General features: G+C 37.2%; 1 protein-coding gene across 3 annotated transcripts; it reads left to right on the forward strand.

The window, feature by feature from the left end:
* The first annotated feature begins 1,330 nt into the window (after window positions 1–1,330).
* Window positions 1,331–25,229, forward strand: DESI2 (desumoylating isopeptidase 2). Of its 3 annotated transcripts, none has more exons than XM_025168828.2 (5): window positions 1,331–1,870; window positions 19,986–20,058; window positions 20,476–20,569; window positions 21,048–21,189; window positions 22,143–25,229. In XM_025168828.2, exons 1-5 carry the CDS (start codon window positions 1,832–1,834, stop codon window positions 22,299–22,301), a joined length of 507 nt encoding a protein of 168 aa, XP_025024596.1. In that variant the 5' UTR covers window positions 1,331–1,831; the 3' UTR covers window positions 22,302–25,229. The 3 variants fall into 3 exon arrangements, with proteins under 3 accessions (XP_025024596.1, XP_007431673.1, XP_025024595.1); XM_007431611.4 differs by having other exon boundaries at window positions 22,068–25,228; XM_025168827.2 differs by lacking the exon at window positions 1,331–1,870 and adding an exon at window positions 1,928–2,264 and having other exon boundaries at window positions 22,068–25,228.
* The last annotated feature ends 556 nt before the right edge of the window (window positions 25,230–25,785 follow it).

The raw sequence follows: 25,785 nt of genomic DNA on the forward strand, positions 1-25,785 counted from the left end.
ACTTACAAATACTTCATCATAGGATTTCAGACATAAACATTCAACACCTTCTACTTCAGAGCTGAGAGTACCAGGTCAGCACATGCCTTCAGTTAACCAAAGGTAAGAGGAATATATGCCATAAATTATGTAGTTAAAGAAGGGTAGGAGAAACACATGTTAAGCATATAAATTTTTTAAAAGTCATGTATAAAAGCAACATACTTCTGTATTTTCTCTTGATTTTCAGGGTGATTATGAGATTACCATTGTTTTTTGAAATATTGACTATTTCTGTGATATTTTCACTGCATGTTTTCATTGCATAGGCCCACAAACCTGTCTAGATTTTATTAAGACATGCCTATTTACAGACTCTCTATTCTCACTATTCTAGGAGCTTGCTGATAATCACACAGAAACTCTCACTTCGAAGCAGGGAGCAAGGCCTAAATTTCCCAAAACTCATACAAAGCACAGAGGCTGTTTGTTTTTTATGGATTTTGCAGCAGTACTGCATTAATTCTATCATAGCTATTTTGATAATTGGGACTACAACTTTGCTCTTCAAATAATCTGTTTCTAAATGTGCTTGAGATAATTATAGGCAGAAAGGGAACAACTACTGACAAGGCAGTTGGTGGGACTGTAGTATTGGCAGCAACTTTTTTTAGCAGCATCTTCTATCCTGCCTGCTCTAGGTGCTGGGAGTTGTACAGGCCAGAAGGGGAAACAACCCTCAGCAGATGGGCATGAGGATGTCTGACATTGAGAGAGGGGCTGTTAACTAGATAGGTGTTGATATATTTCAGAATGATTTGTAGATTGGCCGAGGCTTTTGACCTCAGACTAACAATAACTACTAGAGCAATGGCTCCTCTATCTTCATATACTGTACTGCTGAAAGAAAAAAAAAGCTTTAGGTAATTAGGACCGCATTTATTTATTAATTTTACAGAAGAGCTGTGAACCCACTTCAGTTTTTTGGACTCAGTATCCTTTCATTCTAAACCTTTGTACTGATTGGCTGGGACTTCCAAGGACCTAATGAAAAAAAAGTGAAGTCTGTTCTGGCAACAGATTTTGTTTCTGAAGAGTTGGTAACTATGGACTAGTTATGCGGTCTCATGAGTGAACACCACCTCACAGTATCTAGTTCTCGACATAACGAGTAGGTCAGGGAGAAATAATGAGCAATGTTATCAGTCGTGTTCCTTACATATCTTTCCAATACGGGATCACAGGGCAGCATAATATATTTCACCGAGAACAGCTCAAGTTGCAGCGAACCCTTAAACATTCTAAGCCTTTTTCTTTGATAAAGTGGAACGCAGATAGTAGAATTCGTACTTCACCCCGATCTGCTCGCCCCACTGGGGCTTGGGTTCCTGCCGTAGTGCACGCTGGGAATTGTAGTTTGGCGTCCATCTGCCCCCGCGGAAGGTGCGGCTGGCTTGAGAGCTTCTTCTGCAGCGCTGGGACCAAGGTTGAAGACAACCAAGCAGCTGATCCTCGGGGAAGGTTCTTTGCCCGCGGTCCCTCGCCTGAAGAAAGGCCGGTCGGGTCCGGACCAGCCAGGTCCCAGAAGCAAGCGGAGAGGCGGAGTCGTGCCGGCTGGGTCCCGCTTCTCTGTCTCGCTTGGCGCGAGCGTGATTCCTGGGGGTGCAGCCCCGGCTTCCCCTTCCCCGCACTGGAGGCGGCTCCATGCGGCTGGCGGCCTCTTCCACCTCCTCCCACCCCTCCGCAAGAGGCAGGGCGAGAAGACGGCATCCGCCCGGGGTCCCACCCGTGAGCGCCCTGAGGCCGCCGCCGTCCTCGGCCTGAGAGGGGCCCCCGCTTGAAAGCAGGAAGGATGGCGAACCAGCTGGTGGTCCTCAACGTCTACGACATGGTGAGTGACCGGGCGGGCGAGGGCTCCGCCTAAGGAGCGGGTAACCCGGCGCTTCCAACCCTTAGCTTTTAAGCCAGGCCTTTTTTCTTTTTTCTTTTTTCACCTTCTGCCGGGGACAGCTGGCCGGCTCTCAGGCACAAAAGCGACTCTTCCGTTTTTGTATCTCCCTCACTCTCTCCCAGCCTTGGAGAATTTCGCCTTAGCTTCTCGACGTTCAAGTTAAGAACGGGAGGCTTCTTTCGCCTTTCAGAAGTTCTTGTCAGTGCAGTATCTCCCCGCCCGCCGACCCACCCTCAGTTTTCAAATAGTTATCTCGCTGAAAGGTGCTGTAACAATTTGGAAACAAGGAATGGGCTCGGTGGGATTAGCAGGAGCTCGGAAGTCCTAGCAACAGGTGTGTATGATTTCACTTCTCTCCTGTCGGGTGCCGGATTCACTCAGGTGTTCAACCAGTAGGTATAGTTTACTAAATCTATCTATCTATCTATCTATCTATCTATCTATCTATCTATCTATCTATCTATCTATCTATCTATCTATCTATCGTTTTCATAATGAGTTAGCTGGGACATGAGTCCTTCAATTGTTTACACTGTGGGAAAGCCTTAAAGATCACAACCTTACATGTTTGTTTGCCTTTGGAAAGAAAAAGGTGGAGAGTAACCAAAAAGATTAAATGTTATTTCATGGTGGAAAATATCTTTTCGAGCAGGTCTGTTCTTGTCTACTAACATGACTTTAATGTTTCTAAATTATGGTGCTAGCTTTGTTTATATGCAAGGAAAATTTGTGAGATATTTTACTCTTGTTTAAGGCTAAAGTTTTGTAATAATTTACTTGGTGGATCATAAGTAACTCAGAGATCATATCATTCTCATTTAATTTATTTTTCTTCAGTGTTGCAGAACTGTTTTCTAGCAGGGAAAGCTAGCATAGTGTAATAAGAGGTGGGATGAACATAGATTTAAAGCTATGATAAATCTGTAACTGGAATTGTGTATTAAAGGGCTTGGGGTTTGCTTCTATAATCATTCTGTTCCTTATCATAACATATCTTTATCGTACACATAATGTACGTCTGCTCACCTTAGTTGTTCTGTTGTATCTGGCTCTGGTTAGTAGTTCTCACGGTTTACAAAAGCTCAAGGTTTTAGCAAATATCAAAATCAATCATGCAGGCCTGAAGCCATTAGAAATGGGTCATAGTGTTAAACTAGAATAGGAGTAAAACATCTGCCTGTTAAACTGTTGTGGGAATAAAATAGGATGGAAATAAAACAGTGTACATCACCTTGAATTCCTTGGAAATATGGAGTAATATAAATGTACAAAATATAAGAAGATGGAAAATATAGCATCTTGCATCTGCATTAAAGAAATAGTTCTAAATAAATCATGAAGAGCAAAAAGGTAAACATCCATTTAATTCTGCGTGTGAAATTGTAAAATGCCTGTTACTTTAATGCTTCTGAAGTTTGAGGTACTTTTAATAAAAGTTATGTCATCTTTTGAGTGCCTTTTATTCACACAGAATCTGCAAAAGGTTTTGAATGAATGTATACTTTTATGCATTCATTTTGTTGTTGCAAATATTTGTAGAAACACCTATTGTCTACAGAAGTGTTTTTCAACCTTGGCAGCTTGAAGATGTGTGGACTTTGATTCTCAGAATTCCCCAGCCAGCATGGGAGTTGAAGTCCACACATCTGCAATTTGCCAAGGTGGAGAAACACTGGTCTACAGTAATATGAATTATTTAAATAGAAAATGGTGGGAAATAATAGCTGCACATTTCTTGACAAGGATGTACATTAGGTCTTTATATTCTATGTCTTTGGCAACAGTCAAGCAGCAGTATCAAGAAGTTGCAACATCCTGAGCCTGGAGACAGTTGGTGTCTGATCTTTTAACTGCTTCATGTAGCAAGTTAGTAATGAACAGCTGTAAATCCTAGACTTGTGATATAGCATTTCAGCAAGAAACAAATCCTGTTTGTTTACTTGGAGTTGAATAATCCAACTTGATAAACCAGATGGGAACCAGATTTATCTGGACAAAAATATCAATGTTTGTCACTGATGGGTTGTAATAAAATTAGGGTTCCCTATTGTCAGATGAAGTTAGTATTTTTAAACACTAAGTATCAGTATGGTGTAGAGGAGTGGTTCTTCTTCTCCTTGCCCACCCCCCTCCATGACTTGAAAATTGCTTGGGGTCTCAGTGGATTACTTCAAGATTTTCTTTGTTCTGTAAATTGGGGGAGATGGGTGGCATATAAATTTAATAAATAAAGCAGATACGTAACTCTTATTAGCTGCTATGGACATTACTTTCTAATATAATGGGGGGGTTTGTCTGTGTGAGCAAAGTCAAATGTAATGTTATAATTGCAGATCAGGTTCAACTTTCATCTTTCTGTATTTGAGAAATGGTGATTGTCAGCCATCTGCAAGACATCTTTGATGTAGAGAATAAAATATTGGAATTTGAACAGGAAGACCTGGGATAAGATGCCCACTAGCTATGAAGCTAACTATGGACATGGATTCTTCTCCTCCTCAGTTATAACTGCAGACATGGTTTAAATATTTTATGTCACAAACTATTGTGACATAAAATACACTGTTTTGAGAGCAAAACAGAAAGGATTTATATATACCACTTAAAAGCATAGATGGAGGGTAAAACATAATAATAAATATTTTTCCCCATATGTTCTGTCCCTTTAACACTTATTTAGGATTGTCAGATTGATGCCAGGAGATTTTTCTCTTTGCATTTTGCTGAGTTAGGAAGTGAGGCAGTTTCAGATTTTCCTACTTGTTCCAGTTTCCAGTGGTGCTCTGCATCACAACATCTGAATACATGTCTGCAGTTGAAACAGCCTTGTTGCTGGGTGAGCGACAACTATATAACCATGTACTTGTGAGGAATAGCGACCTTACGACCTATATACATTTTTGGGGTGAATGTGACACAAATGTAGTGACAGCTTGAACCAGAAGCTGTTTCCTATAGTATATCTCTTGCATTAGCACTGACACATGTTTGTACTAGGAATGTGTATGGTGGTATGTATTATTTATCCTGATCTATGCATCCAAAAGCAATTCAGTTCCTCAGGCATGTGTTGGAATGAACACAATAACTTTCATAGTTTGCCAAAATTATTGAGCACATAAGATTATAGATTTGCTCATTCAAAACTCATGGGAATTTGCACACAGAAGTAAGAATGCTGTTCCTCAAATCCTAAAATTTCTAATAATTTCCTGGAAGATTCTTTGTATATAATTATAAAGATATATTATTATTCATTTTTGTAATTACATTCCACTGCTGTGTAAATAAATTTGGAGAGTGATTTAGAGCAGAAACAAATGTTCTTTAAGCTGTCTCACAAATATAGCTGCTTGTTCTGTGCGATTATTCTGGCCTGATAATTTTTATGATCTTGAAACCTAGGATATGCACATACTGTAATCATTATAGAGTAACTGATGATAATGGGAACTGACATCCCAAGAACATCAGTTTGGAGTGCTTATTATTTATTTCACTTAGTAAAAAAGAATGAGCAATGGAGGAATATGTATTTGTTTTCCTAACCTGTTGTTTAATAAATTATTTATATCTTGCTCTTCAGCCAGAAAAACTTAGTAGTTTACAGATTAATAAAAACAAGTCCCTTTCTGAGGGTTAGGTAAAGTCTCCCTTGAGTCAAGCTCAACTCCTGGTGATTACACAGACACATCCATGTTGTTTTCTTAGCAACAGCATAGAAGGGTTTGCCACTATCTTCTTCCTGGATGTTTTTCTACTTCCTACTCTAGCCAAAAGCTCTGGAATTCCCTGGTGGGCTCTCATCCAAATACTAACCACTTGTGGTCCTGCTTCAGTTTTTTGGCATCAGCCAAGGTCACTGCCACATAAAAAGATAAGACAAAGAAGGGGGAAAGGCATGAGGAAGGAAAAAGAAGTTGGCATGCTAAATGGAGTGAGAACATACTTAATACAGAGCAATTCCTATAAACACAGTGGGACTTGTTTTTTAGTAGTTTTACATAGGCCAGCACTATAAGTATTCTTTATTGATAGTTCTTGCATTTCCCTACATATGTAATTAATAACTTTAATTCAATATACTTTTGAATAATTTTTGCAATGGTTTCTTACAATAATGGGAGATCTGAAAGGGATTGTTTCAAACACAGACTTAAGTGTTATATATTTATTGGAAACTAGAACAGATAAAGTAAAAGAGCATACAATTATTTGTACTTACCAAAATGAACTAAACATTCACTTCATTAATAGCTGTATATAAGGATTTTGCTCTTAGTATTTACAATGACAATTCTCTTTCTAAATACAGTGATACCTCGGGATACGAACGCCTCTGCTTGCGAATTTTTCGGGTTACGACCAGCTCCGGCCCCAAAAATTTACCTCGGTTTGCGAACTCCGCCTCGGGGTACGAACCGGATCGGCGGCCATTTTCCACCGTGCCACGTGGTCCGTGGCCATTTTCTGCCCGTGCCACGTGGTCCGCGGCCATTTTTCCGCCTGTGCCACATGGTCCGCGGCTGTTTTTCCGGCCCTGCCACGTGGTCCGCGGCCGTTTTTGCGCCGCGCCAGGCTGTTTTCGCGCCGCGCCGCGCCGCGCTGGGCTGTTTTCGCGCCGCGCCAGGCCGTTTTCACACCGGGCCGTTTTCGCACCGGGCCGTTTTCGTGCCGTGCCGCGCTGCGCTGCACCTGGCCGTTTTTGCGCCGCACCACGCCGCGCCCGGCCGCTTTCCCGCCTGATGCGTGGTCCATGGACGCCAGAACGGATTAACGGTAATTACATTGAACCTTATGGGAAATTGCCTCGGGTTGCGACCAAATTCGGGCGGAGGGCGGAACAGATTAACCGGATTTACATTGAACCCTATGGGGAAATTTGCCTCGGGGTGCGACCAAATTCGGAGGGCGGAACGGATTAACCGGATTTACATTGAACCCTATGGGGAAATTTCCTTCGGGTTACGACCAACTCGGGATACGCCCAGAGTCACGGAACGGATTAAGTTCGTATCCCGAGGTACCACTGTACATCTGTTTAAAACATTTTTAAATGAGATATAGCCTGCTATGTCAATCAACATGGAGTATTTGAGGAGCAAAGCCAATACAGTACTCAGATCCCTATTTGCAACAAAATTTACTATCCACAAATAATAGCCTATAAATAATATGTAAAAATTTCCAAATCATGTGTTCCCTAATGGCTACTGAAGATCACCTATGCTCCCTGGTAACTGACCTCTGGCTAGAAGTGAAGCATAGCTAGTATAATGTTGGTATGCCAGTGTACACCATAATATTTTATACTTAAAGAAATGATTGAATAAACAAACTGGGAAATCCTGGGAGTTGAAGTCCACACATCTTAAAGTTGGGGAGGTTGAGAAACACTGGAATAGACTGTGCCAGGATTAAGCAGTCATATTCTGCATCATTGGGAAGAGAAACAATTCCTCAAGGCAAGCAGCTGAACTCAATGACTTGCTTAATGAGGAAACACAAGCTGAGTTCACCCATAATGAAGAGCTGTAAACCATAGGTTATACACCACAGTGGTGGGTTCCCATAAACACAATGCACTAAAACCGAACAAACCATTTAGCATGATGTGGAAACCAGTAGTCAGATAGAACCATCATAGAAACACAGATGGTTTTTGTTTGTTTATAGCTTCTTTCTCTGGCAGTTCCAGGTGGAAAAAGCCATTGTGCCTAGTATAGTGACATGGCAAGTTACGTTTACCGCATGAGTGACAGCTCATTAGTCCTTTCTGGCATGCAGGAAGATCTAGGGATCTGACTAAGCCATAAGCCTGGCTTGCTGAATTATCTGAATAGATCCAGTGAATAGATGAGTTCTTTTATGGCTGAAGGGAGTGAAACTCAAGACAACTATGCCTTCCAGTTTGAAACACCTTGCTGGAAAAAGATCTGGAATTGATTCATGGCTGAACTGGCAGCTTGTGAAGAATTAAAAAAAAAAACGCTTAGCAGCAGATTTCTGAAAGAGGACTGTCTAGAGGGCAGTGCAAAGATTAAGTAGAAGTTGAGTGGAAACAGAATCACCCTGCAAGTCAAAAACAACCAAAAGGGCTGAAAGCAGAGGAAAACTGCTGGATCACATCTCTACCAGTTATGTAGGATTTGGCTGGAGTGGAATATAAAGAAATATGATGTGAGAGAAAAGCCAGTGAGAGCTTTTTCTCACATAGAAGTAAGATGGTAATCAAAACTTGATGAATAGTCAGCCGCCACAAATGCAGTTAAGTGGCTATGCCAGGCTAGCAAAGAAGAAATAAAAGATTTTTGCTCATATTATTAATAAATTTACTACAGATCAGGGTTGAAGACTACAAAGATGCTACCTCAGCTTGTGTCTTATAGGTTTCCAGAATTGAAACAGTAAGGTAACACTGTACAAATTATTCTAGAGTGGAGCTTGACACTATTCTTCCTTTGAATAAAATTTTGAAAAAAGATATTCAAAGAACTCTTTGGTTCTTTAGGTAAAGCCAAACTGCAGATCACCTAGAGGTATGATACACTTTTATATTGTCCTACTAAAGGAAGTAACCAAACACATGTTAAAACCATATTGATTTCAAATTCAAGGAACAAAAGGCCCAATTATTTCAAGACTTCAGTGCAGGTACCTTAAACAGAAGAAAAAAGCTTCAGCTGATCACAAGCTTCATAAAGAATTCTGGGTTCCCTTAAAATTGATATTTTCAATCAAAATCATGATTAAATTGGAAGGTAGATTCTTCCCTGCATCTTATTCCAGCCATGCAGCAGAGATCCTGAGGAAACTTCAGCTAAAAGTCTCAGGTATTATATTCCTGAAGAATCACTGTAGCAAAAAAGATAAAGGGAATCCCCAGAATGGAAAAAAAAAAGCACATAGCTAATTAAAAAAAAAATCAGTAGCAAAATTGAGACTTTAATTAACAACTCATAATATTATATTCTGAATTATTTATTTATTTTGATTGTGCCTGATACAATCAAAAACCTCTTGGTGGAAATAGCAAGAGCTCAAAAAAGTTACAAGGATGTAACAAGTTTTAGAGTTAAAATGTGTGTGTGTGTGTAATTCTGTGATCTATCATCCTGGGATGCTTTAATTACTGTGATCCTTGTCATTTTTGATACCACAGCATAACATGACTGTTGCAATCTTTTTTTCCCCTAAAAAAAAAAAAGAAAGAAAATTACAGTAAAGGAAGCGTCATGTAATTCTGTTACCAGTGATACAGATATAATTCTTGTTCTATGTTCCCCCATTCAAAAGTTGTAGGAGTAAAAGAGAGGTATGCTAGCATATCTTGGATTAGTTGAGAATTAATTTTAATCATGTGTGACAAACTCTGTTTCCATTCAGTAGTTGAATATACTCTCCATGTTATATTTTTAATGTTCCTTCCCCTTTTAAGATGGTTCCTAGGCATTAATATGGTAATGTGCCAAGATGCAGTTTATTTCTTTCTCCCTAACAGCTGCAGAATTAAAGTTTGTAGACTGTGCTTGAGGAGAGCTGGCAGGCCGAACATTTAATTAAATCTCAGCCCAACTCACCTCACAGGGTTATTGATGTGGGGAAAATAGGAGGAGGAAGAGTATTAGGTATGTTCACCACCTTGAGTTATTTATAAAAATAATAAAGGCGGGATTTAAAAAAATCTTTAAAAAATGCTTCTGCAGTTTCTTTTATTTTAGGAAGATAATAATGCCTCCAGGTTAAGAAGCAGGCTCTTCCTTCTCCTACAGCACAGCCACCTTCTCAGTCTTGACTTCTGGGGAGGCTGTAATTGCATTATGGAATAAGGCGTCAAGCCAGAAACTATTTATTCTCCCCCACTTGGTGGGAATTCTTGCTGACACCCATCCAGTTGGGAGATACACAGGGAGTATCTTTACACTCGAAATTCCATCTGATATTATTCCTTAGAAAGTAATCAGTTTTCAGATTCTTGTCACATTAAATTCACTAAATCGGTATTTTTCTCAGAATTTGCTGATAAGGTTGATGAGATCAAGAGGAAATAGAGCAAGATCAAGTAGCAGTTAAAGAACAAAAAGCTAAGATTGAAGCAGATCAGAAATTAATTGCAGCTTTAATTGCTCGAGACATAACAATAACTAAAGAGTTGGTGTCTTACCCAGAAGTTTTGGATAGCATCCAAAGTCAAGAAAGCAGAAGATTCTCTTTAACAGAAGCTATCAAAATGTTTTTTGGACTTGTTTCATATACACTAAGCAGAATCTATTCAAATAGCTTCTTGTGTGTCCTCTAGATATAGGTCTTCAAAATCTCCTAATACTGTTGTCATTCTTTGGAGATCTGACTAAGAAAAAGCAGTATAAGCAGCTGTAATGGCAACAAATCTGGACTGTGTGGAAAAGAAGCTTATGTTGTTACCAGATCTATCTTTTAGAGTGATATAGAAGCACCAAGAATTTCACCAAGCTTGTCTCATTGCCAGACATGGAATAAGGACTTTCTTCCTATAGTGTGCAATATTTGGCTTATTCTTAGAAATTGGTGTCAGGAAATTTTGTGATCCTGAATATATTGCTAATTATCTCAAACAGGCATTTTCCCATCCAGAGGTAGTAGTTCTACAGTACTCTACTCAGAAATGATGTATTGGTTTGGAGAGTCAACTGATTGCTTACATAAAATTTCTTTTTGGGTTCTTATGACATGTATTTATGACAGTTGCAGCGTCCTATGGTCATGTGATTGCCATTTGTGACCTTCCCAGCCAGCCTCCGACAAGCAAAGTCAATGGGGAACCATGTGATTCACTTAACAACCACGGCAAAAAAGGTTGTAAAATTGTGTGTGGTCATGTGATGCCTTAACAGGCACACCGCTTAACGATGAATCTTCCAGTCCCTATTATGGTCATAAGTCAAGGATTACCTGGACAGCTTTTTTTTCCCTTTAATGATAATTGCATATGGCCTTGACCCTGCTGTCCTTTAAAAGGACAGGCCTGGCTCTTTGCATGGGGACTAGGCTGGGATGATAGATGAATCTGCTAATTGAGAGGTAATTGAGTTTGTTTTCTACCAGCACAGTGATTCTTTTTCTATTGTCATTTTTATTATTAACTATTGTTAATCCCTTATAAGCCATCCAGAATCATTGGCAAGGGGGTCAGCCTTAGAAATTGAAATTACAAATAAATAAAATTTGTGTCATGGAACATTAAAGAACTGAGAGGGATACCTGAAGGAAGGCAGATGTTTTATTAATTGAAATTATGTCATTTTTTTGCTTATAAGAAATATATTCTTCCAAATGAAAAAAAATATATTAGCAAGAAAATGAATTGAACAAAGAAGTGGAGATTCAAAATCTGTCAGAATGGAAATTATATGGAAAACACCTTCTAGTTTTATCCCTGAACAAAAGATTTTAGATTTTGAAGGTCATTATGTAATTTTAATAGCCAAATGTGGAAATTATCAGATGGCATGGATAAATGTTTATCTGTATATCAGATAAATCTGATATACAGTTTTGCTAATCCCTTTATGCTACAGGGAAAGCAGATGATAGTTGCCACAGAGGCTTTTAAATTCGTTCTGGACCAGAATAAAATTTCAAAAAAGAAAATGAGCCCCCCAAATCATAATGTTCTCTATACATCAATTTAGAAATTTAATTCAATGGACATACGAAGAATGTTTAAGCCCAACAGGCTACCCTAACCCTTCTGGGACATGCTCAAGATTAGATTATTTTTTAATATTTTTGATGGTTAATGTAGTTGAAATATGTAACATTGGCTCAGTTTGAATTTCTAATCATACACCCATAGTAATGTTACGGATTTTGGATAAACGTATCCCAGTTAGTGGGATATAGTACAGGTAGTCCTCCCTTACCAACCATTTGTTCAGTGATCATTTGAAGTTATGATGGTGCTGAATAAGGAGACTTGCAACCAGTCCTTGAAGTTGCAGCCATTGCAGCGTCCCCACAGTCACTTGATCACAATTTGTGTGCTTGGCAACCAGCACTCATGTACAATGGTTGTAGCATCCCATAGTCACATGATCGCCATTTGTGACCTTCATAGCCAGCTTCCAACAAGCAAAATCAATGGGGAAGCCAGCAGGAAATCACAAGCTACAGTCACGTGATGTCATGCTTAACAACCGTGGGTGATTTGCTTCATGACTGCAGCCAGCAGGAAATCGTACATCGGGCGTGGTCACATGATATTTCATGTTACGACCACATTGCTAAACAACAGAGTTGCTGGTCCCAATTGCGGTTGGTAAGTGAGGACTACCTGTATTTTAATACTTCTTTGTTGGAAGATTTCAGTTTGTGGAACAACAAAATAGAGATATAAATAGATCAAATCAATAGGGGTTCAAATAATATGGGAATAGTTTGAGATACATTTAAAGTATTTATCTGTGGTAAGATAATAGCCTATGCTTTTGGATCAAAAAACATGTATACAGGATCACAAAACTTGAATTATATGATTTGGACACAGAATATGTTTTTAAAACAAATGAAACAAACGTATTGGGGATGAGGAAGAAAACCTGGAGAATTATTGGCTTCTCATTTGAACCACTTGCAACAAAGTAAAATAACAACTTTAATAAGAGATTTTTGAAGAACAAATTACACCAACTATAATGAAACTGATTTTCAGTATTTTGAATTCTATAAAAATGTATATTCTATGCATGTATTTATAGCTAGTCAGCATATAGATATTTATTTAAATGTAATAAATCTTCCAGAAATTTTAGTTGTAGAGCCAGAAAAGTTGGCTACATCCTCAGTGTTACAGCACATCTATGATGCTGTTGATCAGATGAAATCTGGAAAGGTCCCTGGATGAGAGGGTATAAAAAGTTAAACAAGAAAGTAGCTCTCATTAAGTATTTTATGAAAGTAAAGCTCTGCCAGCTTCATATTATAAAGATTTATATCACTATAATTTTGAAGGCTGATAAGGATTTCACCTAGTGTCCAAGTTATTATCCGGTATCTCTGTTAAATGTTGATGGTAAGATTTCAGCAGTTACACTGACAAGGAATTAACTGCAATAATGCATCCTACACAGTCTGGTTTCATGAAAGGACATCAGGCTTCAAATAATATACAACTTCTAGTTAACATAATAGCATGGTATCTACTATACATAAATATGTGGGTCAGGTTTATCAATTGCAGAAAATCTGACTTTCAAATCAAGTTTTTGGTCTAAGTGTTGTGGTGTTTAGATGCCATCTGAATATCTGGAAATAGGGTGAGATTCATGAATACCTTCAAGCTAGAAAGTGTTTTGGGGGTGAAGTGAAAAAGTGCAGCACCAGCAAAAACAGGATGTCTGGATCTGCATGTCTTGTCTATCCTTAATTTCAGCTCATTAAAATAAGGTGTTCTTGCTAATGTTGGTGATTTCAGACTTTTGTGCAATAATTGAACATTTTAGTTAAGTGTGTTCTGTGGATTTACAAGAGATAAAAACAAATTCTGGTAATTTTATTATATGTTAATAGCCACTCTGTGTTGACAGTGCAAACAGCTTGAATAAGCAAGACATTGAACAGTAGATGGCTGAGCCCACAGTCTCTCTGCAGAATCTTACTGGTCTTAAATATGCCTAAGGCTTCATTGCTGAGCCAAAGTGTGAGTTGTGATGGTGCTTGTGCAGCTGCATTCTGATTTGTGCCAATTACATTCCACCTGAGAATTCAGAAGGGAGGTCTGTTTCCTTAGGAAAAGCCATTGGGTTGCGTGGTCAGGCAGCCTATTGCGATTTCATTCACCATGAATTAGTAGCACAGGGAAGGGCTGGTAACTGCTGGCTGCCTTTGCTTTTCTCCAGCTTTTGCGAAGTGGATATGGCTCCCCTGCCTTCTCCTCTTCTTCAATCGCAGCAATAATTGGGCAGCTCATTGCCTGTATGTGCTGAGGGTTGCTAACATACATGTGGAGCTTTGCTGTGCTTTTTGTGGAGAAACAGACTGGGCAAAGAAAAACAGGGGCACTGTCTTGTGTTTTGCCAGACCAAAATAATAAGACACATAGATTTAACAAGCACTGCCAGTCAGCTTTTGAGAAATAAAAGAGATTGCAGAAAACTACTTTAAATTTAACCTTTTCTGCAATTTTCAGAAAGTTTGGAACAAAAGTTTGGAACAAAGTGAATTTTGGAGGAAGCTGTTTGCGGAAATCTAAGAAATTTCCAGTGGTTGGCCATCCTATTTGAATAAAGGTAGTCCTCGGTTTACAACCATTTGTTCAGCAACCATTCAAACTTGCAACGGCGCTTAACAAGGAGGACTTACAACTGGTCCTTGGAATTCCAGCCATTGCAGCGTCCCTGCGGTCATGCGGTCACCATTTGTGACCTTCTTTGCTGGCTTCTGACAAGTGAAGTCAGTGGGTAAGCCAACAGGAGTTCACAAAAACCCATGGTGATTCGCTTAATGACAGAAATTGGGACTGCTAGAATTGCCATCTCTAAGCAATATAGTCAAGTGATATCGTGCTTTATGACTCAGTTGCTTAGCGATGGAAATTCCACTCCCAATTGCTGTCATAAACCAAGAACTACCTGTACATATGGTTGTTTTCATTTTGTAATCACTGTCGGAATAAAGCAAATCTACTTTCTTTGGTAGATTTTTCGTAGTCAGAGTTAAAAATAATTGGTATGTTTTCAAATTTATCTTTACATTTCTTTCATAAGGCACTTAATTTCAGCTCTTCTGCAATGCCTTATTTTCATGGCAGGTAGATTTTACATATTTTTAATAGATTTCTAAGTGGTGCCATTACAACTTTTTGTAGATCCATTGATGGTACACATTGCATGAAATAATGGTCCTAGAACTACGGCCAGTTATACTTACTGAATATCCCAAAATCTAGTAGTATGTGTGTGCTTCATCATATCTCTGTCATTATGTGGCTTAGTTGCCTAAACAGTAAAACATCCCAAACACTTTAAAAGCCTTTCCTGTACAAAGATACTTCAAGCCCATTATCTTTATTAGTTCTGTAACAGTCAGGTCTCCTCTGAGTCAAGCTTGACCTCTGGTACCTACATAGATGCATTCATGTTATTTTCTTAGCAACAGCACAGAAGTGGCTTACCACTGTCATCTTCTAGAATGGTTGATTTTCTTTCTTTTTTTAAAAAAATTCTTCATGTAGCCTACAGTCTGCACCATCCTGGTGGTCTCCCATCCAAATACGAACCAGGTGGACTCTACTTAGCTGGTTTGATCAGCCAAAGTTCACAAATGCTAAGACACTAATTGTGTAGCTGTAGGATATGAATCTGATAAAGTTTTTGATATTTCCCGCCGGAGAGACAAAAGATGTGTACCCTAAATTAGCTTTAAAAAATGTTATTTGTAAATTAATGAATAAATAATATTTTATATTCAGAGGGGAAGAAGATGTTAATTATTTAAATGGATCACCAGAAGCAATATCAGAAAGGCAAAATATTTAAAGCCAAACTGTTACTTAGCCAAAAATTTTAAAGTCCCTTACTCCATTTAGCTTACTTATATTGAAAAATTGGGAAATTTATCTGATAAATGTCCAATTTAAGCTAAGAATATGGAGTTAATAAAAGGACTGGATTTATAAGTGTCATTAAATACTACTTGGTGTTTAATCCTTTAATTTGCATTATTCAGGGCTTTTGCTGCAGAAGTTAAATTCAGGCACAGGTTATTTGAGCAAAGTGTCCAGTAGACAATCTCCAATTCTTTCTTCTTTGGTTTTTATACAGCTGGTTTTATTGATTTCCTCTGGCTCAATGTAAATATCTCTGTGGACTTCGTGAGATTGAAAATTCTGCACATCATATTGTATTTGTTCTATGTACTTCTATTTTTTACATTTATTGTATCAGTTCTTACAGGGTATGTAATTTTAATATGTATGAAATTTAAACTACTGAATTTGTTACTAATCCTTTTAAGGTTGAGAATTGTTTAGTCCATAAAAGGTGTGGATGGATCTAAACTAGAAATTGACCTAGTTTTTATTGTTCAATTTATCCTTGGTGCTGTTTTAGGTAACTTCGAGATCTCAAATGCAATTCTAGTTTTTGTATATTTTATTTTTAAAATGTATACCTGTTTCCAATGAGCTCTCCTGTTTGTAAAAGGAAAGTCTGATTTGGCTGATGTTATTTACCTTCCTTTGGGTAACCTTCTTTCTGCTTCTGTAATGGTATGTGGGAATAACGTTGGAAGATAGGAAGAAGAGCTGCAGGCTAGACAACTGTCATGCAAAAGATATCTCAGCCCACAGAAACAGAAGGGGAGCAGGAAGTGGTCTCAGAATGGACCCTTCCTAGTTTTCTGGAAAGTAAAAGTAAAGGAGGGGAGAAATGCTTTCAGACTTGCAAGATTCTGTTACTGTAACCTTACAATAAAGATAGCGTTAGTACCCATGGTTTGTGCTTCTTGTCTGAACTACCATGAAGGGCTGACAGCTTCTGCCATTTGCTATGCTCCAAGAATCTTCTGGCCTGAAGGTCTTTGCATATTTCAGTGTCTCTCTTTTAATTATAATACTGTGCAAAAGTTTTAGGCAGGTGTGAAAAAATGCTGTAAAGTAAGAATGCTTTCAAAAATATATATTGTAATTGTTTATGTTTATCAATTTACAAAATGCAAACAGAAGAGAAATTCAAATCAATATTTGGTGTGACCACCCTTTGCCTTCAAAACAGCATCAATTCTTCTAGATACATTTGCACACAGTTTTTGAAGGAACTCGGCAGGTAGGCTGTTCCAAACATCTTGGAGAACTAACCATAGAACTCCTGTGGATGTAGGCTGCCTCAAATCCTTCTGTCTCTTCATGTAATCCCAGACAGACTTGATGATGTTGAGATCAGGGCTCTGTGGGGGCCAGACCATCACTTCTAGGACTCCTTGTTCTTTACGCTGAAGATAGTTCTTCATGATGCTGGCTGCATGTTTGGGGTCGTTGTCCTGCTGCAGAATAAATTTGGGGCCAATCACACGCCTCCCTGATGGTATGGCATGATGGATAAGTGTCTGCCTGTATTTCTCAGCATTGAGGACACCATTGATCCTGACCAAATCTCCAACTCCATTTGCAGAAATGCAGCCCCAAACCTGCAAGGAACCTCCAGCATGCTTCACTGTTGCCTACAGACACTCATTACTGTACTGCTCTCCAGCCCTTCAGCAAACAAAGTGCCTCCTGCTACAGCCAAATATTTCAAATTTTGACTCCTCAGTCCAGAGCACCTGCTGCCATTTTTCTGCACCCCAGTTCCTATGTTTTCATGCATAGTTGAGTCACTTAGCCTTGTTTCCATGTCAGAGGTATGGCTTTTTGGCTGCAATTCTTCCATGAAGACCACTTCTGGTCAGACCTCCGGAGAGCAGATGGGTGTACCTGGGTCCCACTGGTTTCCACCAGTTCTGTGCTGATGGCACTGCTGGACATCTTCTGATGTCGAAGGGAAGTAAGGACGATGTGTCTTTCATCTGCTGCATTAAGTTTCCTTGGCCGACCACTGCATCTATGGTCTTCAACATTGCCTGTTTTTTTTGTGCTTCTTCAAAAGAGCTTGAAGAGCACATCTTGAAACCCCAGTCTGCTTTGAAATGTTTGCCTGGGAGAGACCTTGCTGATGCAGTCTAACTACCTTGTGTCTTGTTGCTGTACACAGTGTTGCCATGGTGTATGACCTGTGACATGAAACTGTCTTCCACAACCTCACCTTGGTAGCAGAGATTGGCTGTTCCTCACCCAGTTTTAAGCCTCCTACACAGCTGTTTCTGTTTCAGTTAATGACTGTGTTTCAACCTACATATGAAATTGATGATCATTAGCACCTGCTTGGTATAATTGGTTAATCATACACCTGACTCTAATCCTACAAGATCCCTGACTTTGTGCAAGTGTACAAAGTGTGCAAATGTAAGAATGGATGCTGTTTTGAATTAGAGGATTCATCATAGTATACAGTTATCATGAAATTATAAAGCCTCCAAGATAGTAATAATTAAAGACTTCTTCTTAGTCTGTTCTTGCTTGGTCCAACATTTTATTTTCCTTTATTTGAATTTACAGTCAAAGATGAAATTAAAAAAGAAAATACTTATTTTTGTATGAGTGATAAAATTGATTAAAATAATGAACAAATGAAATAGAATAACAAGTAAATAAATTAAAATCAAATAAGAGGGGATATATTTTTTAAAATATATAAGCAACAGTAAAAAGTAAATAGTTTTAGGTGCTTATAGCTCTCAAACACTTAGGTACTCTAAGCCTAAGCAGGTTTAAAGCCACTGGCTTCTGGTTGCAACAAAGCAAAATTTAATAACTTTCTGAGAGATTACAGTGGTATTGTTTGCTAATAAATAATATCCAGTCTTAGACTCAGGCCGGCCCCACTAGGTAGACTAGACCGTGAAATCAACTCCAGAAGATGTCTACAACTATTTTTGAGATTTGCTATAATAACAGAACGTTGCAAGTCTGATTGTGCTGTACCACCTCCTCGTAGTTCAGTGAGTTCAGGTGTCTGTCTGAGCTACATCCAAATGTTACCTGGATGTTCTTGATTTTAAAAATGCTTTAGCCTCTGTTGCCTCAGCAATGGAACCTCCATATCTCCATCAAGGTTATCTTCCTTATTCTCTATACGTATACACTTGGCAAGAAGTGGAAATATCAGAACAGATTGCCAGTCTTTATATAATGGGCAGTGCAACAAAACATGAGCTATTGATTCAATGGTTCCTTCCAAGCATATGCAGTGGTGATCTAACTTGGGAAAATTATTAAACGCCCTTAAGTTTCAACATGACTTTCTGTGTAAAGGCTAAAGTATTATTTTTTTAAAGTCGAGAATAGCAAAAAGGTTAAGGTAAATTTCCCCTAAATTATAATTTGGATCTGTCAGTTTGAAAATCAAGACCTAAAACTTGTTTCACCTTTAAAGCAGCTTTCTTCAGATCCATCACTATTAGTATCTGGGTCAAGAGGCCATAACAAGAGAGAACTTTTGCTATTGCTTACTTCTAGGAAGATTTTAATTTATCTACAAGTAATTGGACTAAAGCATCACTCCCCAAATTTCATTTCAATCAGTATCTCAAGTGGCAGATTTCATGCAGGCAGCTATAGAAGATTTTAGTTCAAGTCTCAATAAAGCATATGGGATAAAATTATAAACTTAAATGTAGATGGAGCTACTTCTAGGGACACTATCTTTGTAAGGGTAGAATTTCATACTAGGGAGTATGTAAAAGGGAGATTACCTTAGTGATAAACAGTTTAATTGCTACTAGCAAAAAATTACCTTGACCACTGACACACACATGCACACATATAAATATAATTTACTGCATTTGAAGTTCTCTGTGCGTGAGACTTTTTTTTTTTTTTGATTCTGTGTACTTGTTCCAATTATTTTTTTCTTTTTAGACAATATGTGTTCTAAAGATTTCTTTTTCCCTAAAAACATTAGTAAAATGTATAGTTTCCTAATTCCATGATCAGGCCTAGTTTTAACAAATTAACAAATTTAACAAATTTATCTAATCAGTTTGACTACTTCTATATTTCAAACTGAGAGCTAGTTTAAGTGTAATGATTATGGTCCTGAGTAGTAATAGTGTATACTAAATTTGACGGTGGCTAGGTTTGGTTAGCTAATTACACAGTCTAGAGCTGACTGCCACCCATTTCTTGATGGGATTAGGTTGAACACATCATATCCAGTTACGGTCATGACTTTGTGAGTCCAGCATCACATAGGGAGGAGGGACATGCATGTTATATCCAGTTAGGGTATATGATGATATATCCAGTTATTGAGCTTCCTAAGTGCCTAGTTAAATCAGATTGTGGTCTACCTATGACTCTCTTAATGCTCAAAATAAATGTTTGGAAGACTTCAGGAAAAATTAATTAAAAGTGTCTATTCAGAGATAATTGTCTTGGACTGTGGGATGTAATTTTAGCTAAGCCTCCCATGTTCTTTTCTAGTACTGGATGAATGAATACACTTCCTCCCTTGGAATTGGAGTATTTCACTCAGGAATTGAGATATACGGCAGAGGTATGTACCTTACTTTAGCCTACTTTTTTTTTTTTCACTAAAAGGAATAATTCAAGTGGAATTGGCGGGGGGGAGGACAATGGAAGGAGCAGCATACCAATCTTAAACTTCAATCTTATTTTTGCAACAAACGTTACTGTAAGTGTTCTAATAGTTTATTCATGGTTTATATATAAAGGTACTTGGCATAAATAGCATTCATCTTACTGTCTAACAAACTAATAATACTCTCAACTAAAATATAAATCTTGCATATTATATGTACCAAGCCTTGAGCTTTGTCTAGATTTTGTTGCAATATTTTGTATATGATCTACAGTATATCAGTTTTAAGCATGCCTACAAAATTATTTATATGGGGACACGAGCCATTACTGACAACTAACTAAGGATAATGTCTTGAATTTTGTCTTTTAGAATTTGCTTATGGTGGTCATCCATATCCTTTTTCTGGAATATTTGAAATTTCACCAGGCAATGCATCTGAATTAGGAGAAACGTTTAAATTTAAGTAAGCAATTTTCATTGGTATGTTCTGAAATGTAGTTAAACAGATTCCATATATCTGTTTACTACAACCTGTAAATTCTAAACTGTATGATCGAACACAAAAATAGCTGCCCATTTCCTATTAATAAAAGGAGCCACTCTTAATTCCTGTTTAGAATAGTAAGATGCTGTTTGTCGTTCTGTCATATAAAAATGCTGTTGCTGTAATCGTTATAAATAAAAAAGCATGGATAATTGGTAAACTTACACAAGTAGGCTGATGTGCATAGATATAAGAGCATAATTTTTTAAAAAAGCGATATTGTGAAATATCCAGTGAACATGAAGTTCAAAAAGTAGTGGAAGACAGTGACAGTTTAATATGTTTTAAATTAAGGCTGGTTTACAGAAGTGTATCTGTGTTCTCAAGAGAAAATGGAAATGAAAACATCTCCAGTCTGAATTGCAAGAATCCTTTAATTTTCAGTCTTTTATTTCAGAGAAGCTGTTGTTCTTGGAAGTACTGACTTCATGGAGGAAGATGTAGAAAAAATTATAGAAGAACTTGGAAAAGAATTTAAAGGAAATGCTTATCACTTAATGCACAAAAATTGCAATCACTTTTCTTCAGCTTTATCAGAGGCAAGTTTAATTTGTATAGATGCTATAAAACTTTATTTTATAAAGTAACTTTTATATCTCATAAATAGACTCCATATGTTACCTCTTGTGTTTCCAGTTTGCACTTGGCAATGACAAAATATTCAATTTCCACCTCTGGAGACGAGGTCAGTCAGGCTATCGAAGAATTATTTCACGAGCGTATAATCATTGTGCTTTCTCAGATGCAACTGAGGGCACTGTGGGATTTGTTGTTTTATTTATTGAAAACAATGCATAAGGGAAAACTGATAATTGGAACAGTATTGGTGACCTCTATAATAATGTTTATTATATTGTTTTTTTATCAGTATATTGTGAAACTTTGATTTAATAGACCCCCATTTCGCAGACTTTGGATGCAGTGGACCAAATTTCCACCTAGGCAGCACCCTGAAGTAACTGACAAGTCTGGCACATCTAATGTAGTCTAGAGGTGGTTAAAGTGGTGTTAATATTACAACATACATGACTATTTCTGGCATTTGCATTGTGGTGTTATTATGGAAATAACATAGATTACCATCATTACATACTTTTGTATCTCATAGATATGCAGGAGTAATACCCAAATAGTGCATTAAAATGAAATTTCATTGTACTTATGTGCTAATTAGTCTTTGTTGGGGAAAAAAAAATGAATGCACAGTTTACAGCTGTTTTCAGAATTGCCAAAGTTACCTCTGTCTGAAAATTTGATTTATAACTCATATTATCAGTCTGGCAGGCAATATTAGGAGAAATGTATCTTGTACTATAACTGCATATTTGAATATTTCAATTGAGAGAGAGAGATGATTGATTTCAGATGGGAGCCCACATATAATTTAAAAAATGATTAACGTGTTAATTCCATTTAGATTCTCTGTGGAAAAGAGATTCCTCGTTGGGTGAATCGTCTTGCCTATTTTAGTTCCTGTATTCCTTTTCTCCAGAGTTGTCTACCAAAAGAATGGCTGACACCTGCTGCCCTTCAGTCTAGCGTAAGTCAGGAGCTTCAGGAAGTCCTAGAAGAAGCAGAAGATGCGGCAACGTCAGCTTCTTTGCCAAGTTCGGCATCAGGGGCAAGAACTGGCCATCATGCTAAAATATAGGTTTAGTCCAAAATACTGTTACTTTGGAAGCTTTGTCAATAACTGACTTCCATTATATAATAGTAAATAGACATTTGATGGTGTCTTTGGTTTGCAATTAGAGAACTAATTCAAACCCATGGTGTTCTGCTCAGGATTTTATATGTAGTGAAAAAAGTGTCTTGATGAAATGGAAAGAACTCAAGAAGAACTCAAATGCAGTCTTCATTTTAATCTAATCAAATGACTTGGACTAATTGAGCAGAAGTTAAACTGTTTACAGTATTGTGTGCTGCTGTTTACAAATCCCCCAGGGGTATCAGCCATTAAAAGAAAACTAATAACTTGCATAACTTCATCAACATCAGTGGAAGTATACTAATAGTCAGTGTTCCTTGATACTGCCTTGGAATAGGATAGGTTAGAATATGCCTGTATCAACTGTTGTTGATATATAAGGAACTAGTAAATGCTATGTGTAAACAGGGTACAGAATTATCAATACAAAGAATTTTGTCTTAGAAAGAAAGGAAGTAATCTTACTATATAGGTGAAGTGTTCCTAAAATGTGACTTCTATGTAATTTTTTTTCCCAATTTACAATGAGCAAATTAATATTTTATTACAAATACAAGTGCATTCTTTTGGGTGATAAATTGCAGTGTTTTAATTTCAATTGCCTCATACTTTTGTCTGATTTGTAGATATGAAAAATCATTCTGAAATTCTCAGATAACAGTGCCTGTTTCATATATCATTTAAAACCTGAACTTGTAAGATGAATGCAGATATAACAAATAAGTACAGATTCATATAAACTTGGACAAGTTAATTTAGACATGGTAAATTATAGGTAATTTGGACACTGACAATGTGGATTGTCCACCAGATGTAAACTGTTGTTAAATAGAATTCTGTATTAGAAACATGAAGAGAAGTGACAATTGTAATTGCCTTTCTCAGCAGTCAGATTCAAACAAAGAAACCAAATGCTTTCTCCAGCTCACTGTGGTTTTAGCCGAATCAACGAGTGTTTTCGATGAATAAGTTATAGACATTTTTGTGCCATTAAATAGCAATATGTATTGAGTGATCAATCGCAAAACTACCAGAGGAATGTCATCTATTTAACATGTTCTATTGCTGTTATATTTTCATTGGGGTAAGGATTAACAGTAGTACTGACATCTAATTGAAATTGGTTTTTCAATTATCGATTTTTATTTATATATGCTGCTCTAAGAATCTTCCAATTACATGGAAAGGAGACAACTGGAACCTATGTTTAAACCAAGTCTTTCAGAGGCTTATGTTGGTGAAGAACATGAACTCTTGCATGTTATTTTGATAGGTTTGCTGATTACTTCTCTTAATTGAGAATAGCATTAGCTATTCTTCTAATAACATCATTTTATGCTCCTTTGTAGATATATTTACTATTGCAAACAATACTCAGGTATGTAACATCATCCTGTTGGAAGTTAAAAAAAAGTAATCATTGTCTAAAATGTGGAGTATTAAAGATGTTACATATTGTAGCCAGTCCTTTTAGTAAGCAACTAAATTGTCTTACTAGTCATGTTTAGGATTTATGATTTAAGTAGAGTAACTTTTCACTGGTTAATTTTAAAAGATATCTAATGTTTAAGTCCCAAACTCTTTGTTCTTTAACCAATCATCTAAATTGGGTTTCTGAGAATGCACTTTTGAAATCAGAGAAATAAGGTATTTCTCAGTAAACTGACAATGGGATAGAAGATTTGGTTTCTCAGCTGACATGGAAAAGGGATTTCCCAGTTTGAATCTTCAGCTGTTAAGGAAGTTTACATATTAACCAAGTAAACTGTGCTCCTGAGATTCTGGGTGCTGATAGATTAAGATTTCCCCACTCCTTCCAAGGAAGGGACAACTTGATACACATATTTCTTGGCATATATGGAGTTTTACCAGTGCCATGGAATTTTATCCATACAGAACTAGATGGAACTATCTCCATTAATTTTTTATGAAGTAACTGGCTTTATTAAATTATTAATCACAGCATTATGTGACATTTTATATCTTCATAATCATCCACAGCTGTGACATGTAAAGAATGCAAGGAAATACATGGCATACTAAGTAAAAGCAATTATTTAATAACTTGATTGTTCATTCTGATTTTATTGGAATTTTCTATTATACATATTGTGGCATTTTATAGTGACTGTATGCCCACAAACAGCTGAACTCTGAAGCTGCTACAACATCTTAAGAAATGATGGGAGTTCTGTAACTTATCACGTGTGCTATAACAATTCTACACTTGATTCCTTGAACAAACCAACCTGCCAAAATCTGCTTTCCTAACTAGTAATAGTTGAAGGTATGTTCACCAGCATTACTACTCAGCAGGGAATGCACTTCTCCCAGTAGCCATAGTGTGCATTAAAGATAAAAACACTTTCTACCTATAATACTGGATATCTCAAGCTTAAAAGAAAAGAGAAAAAAAACGGGTAGAAGAAATACATTTTGGGTTCTCTGACCTGTCCAATTTCTATTTTGTTTCTTATCAAAGAGAATACTGTAGTTGTTTGGTGTTTTGTCTTACTAAAGCCATTTTTAAAATGCCACTCATATTCAAGAAGTCAAAAATTGCTAACAAATGTCAGACTAGACTAATAAACTGGATAATAGTTTCATTATAAAAATGTGGTGAGGTTCTTCTTGAAAACATGCAATACAACTCTGTTAACAACTGATGAAGAAAACGTTCACTTTTAGGTGGTTAAAGATAGTGAATTTTCACCAACACATTTTTGTAAACTAAAGATAGGTTTACTGTAATGCATAGTATTTGTATGAAATAGCCAGAAAATTTGGACTTTTGTTATGTTGTCATGTCCAACTATTATAAACTTGAATCCATTCATTTATTAAAGAGATGGTTTTTTTATAAAAAAATGTATTGTGGTCTGATCTTGTCAATTTTAATGTTAAGTATCCTTTCAAGCATTTTTCACTGTTTAGTATTAAATCTATTTTTACATTTTGAGGTCAAAATATTGGTATGCTAAAACAAACAAAAATATCTCCCTTAGCTGTAGCGGTGGGATTAAATCAGATAAATAATGAGAAAGTAAAGAGAGTCAAGGATCCTTGGGCCAAAAGCCTGCTGCAAGGCATCTCATGGAGACTCAACAGGAAAGACAAAAACCATCTGCCATTAAATCCTGGGACTGGCATTCAAGAAGGCACACAAACTCTCCAAGATTATGCTGTGAGATGCAAGTCCTTTCAACAAATAAATTAGAACTGATAATTCTCAAATTTCAAAGAACAAAAGCACAAGAAGAAACAAAAGTCCTTTTAGTCTAGCATATTTCTCAAGTATAACACTGGTTTTCCAGGCTATCAAATGGGATTGTCCCAGCCCTCCTACCTAGGCTCCTTTAACTTCAGATGCTGGAAATTCAACCTGGGAACCTTGTGTATTCAACAGGATGTGGTTTACTAATAAACT

This window comes from Python bivittatus, unplaced genomic scaffold (assembly GCF_059951505.1).
Source record: "Python bivittatus isolate LINGU-HERP-01145 unplaced genomic scaffold, Pbiv_v1 ctg000020_np1212, whole genome shotgun sequence".
NCBI lineage: Eukaryota > Metazoa > Chordata > Lepidosauria > Squamata > Pythonidae > Python > Python bivittatus.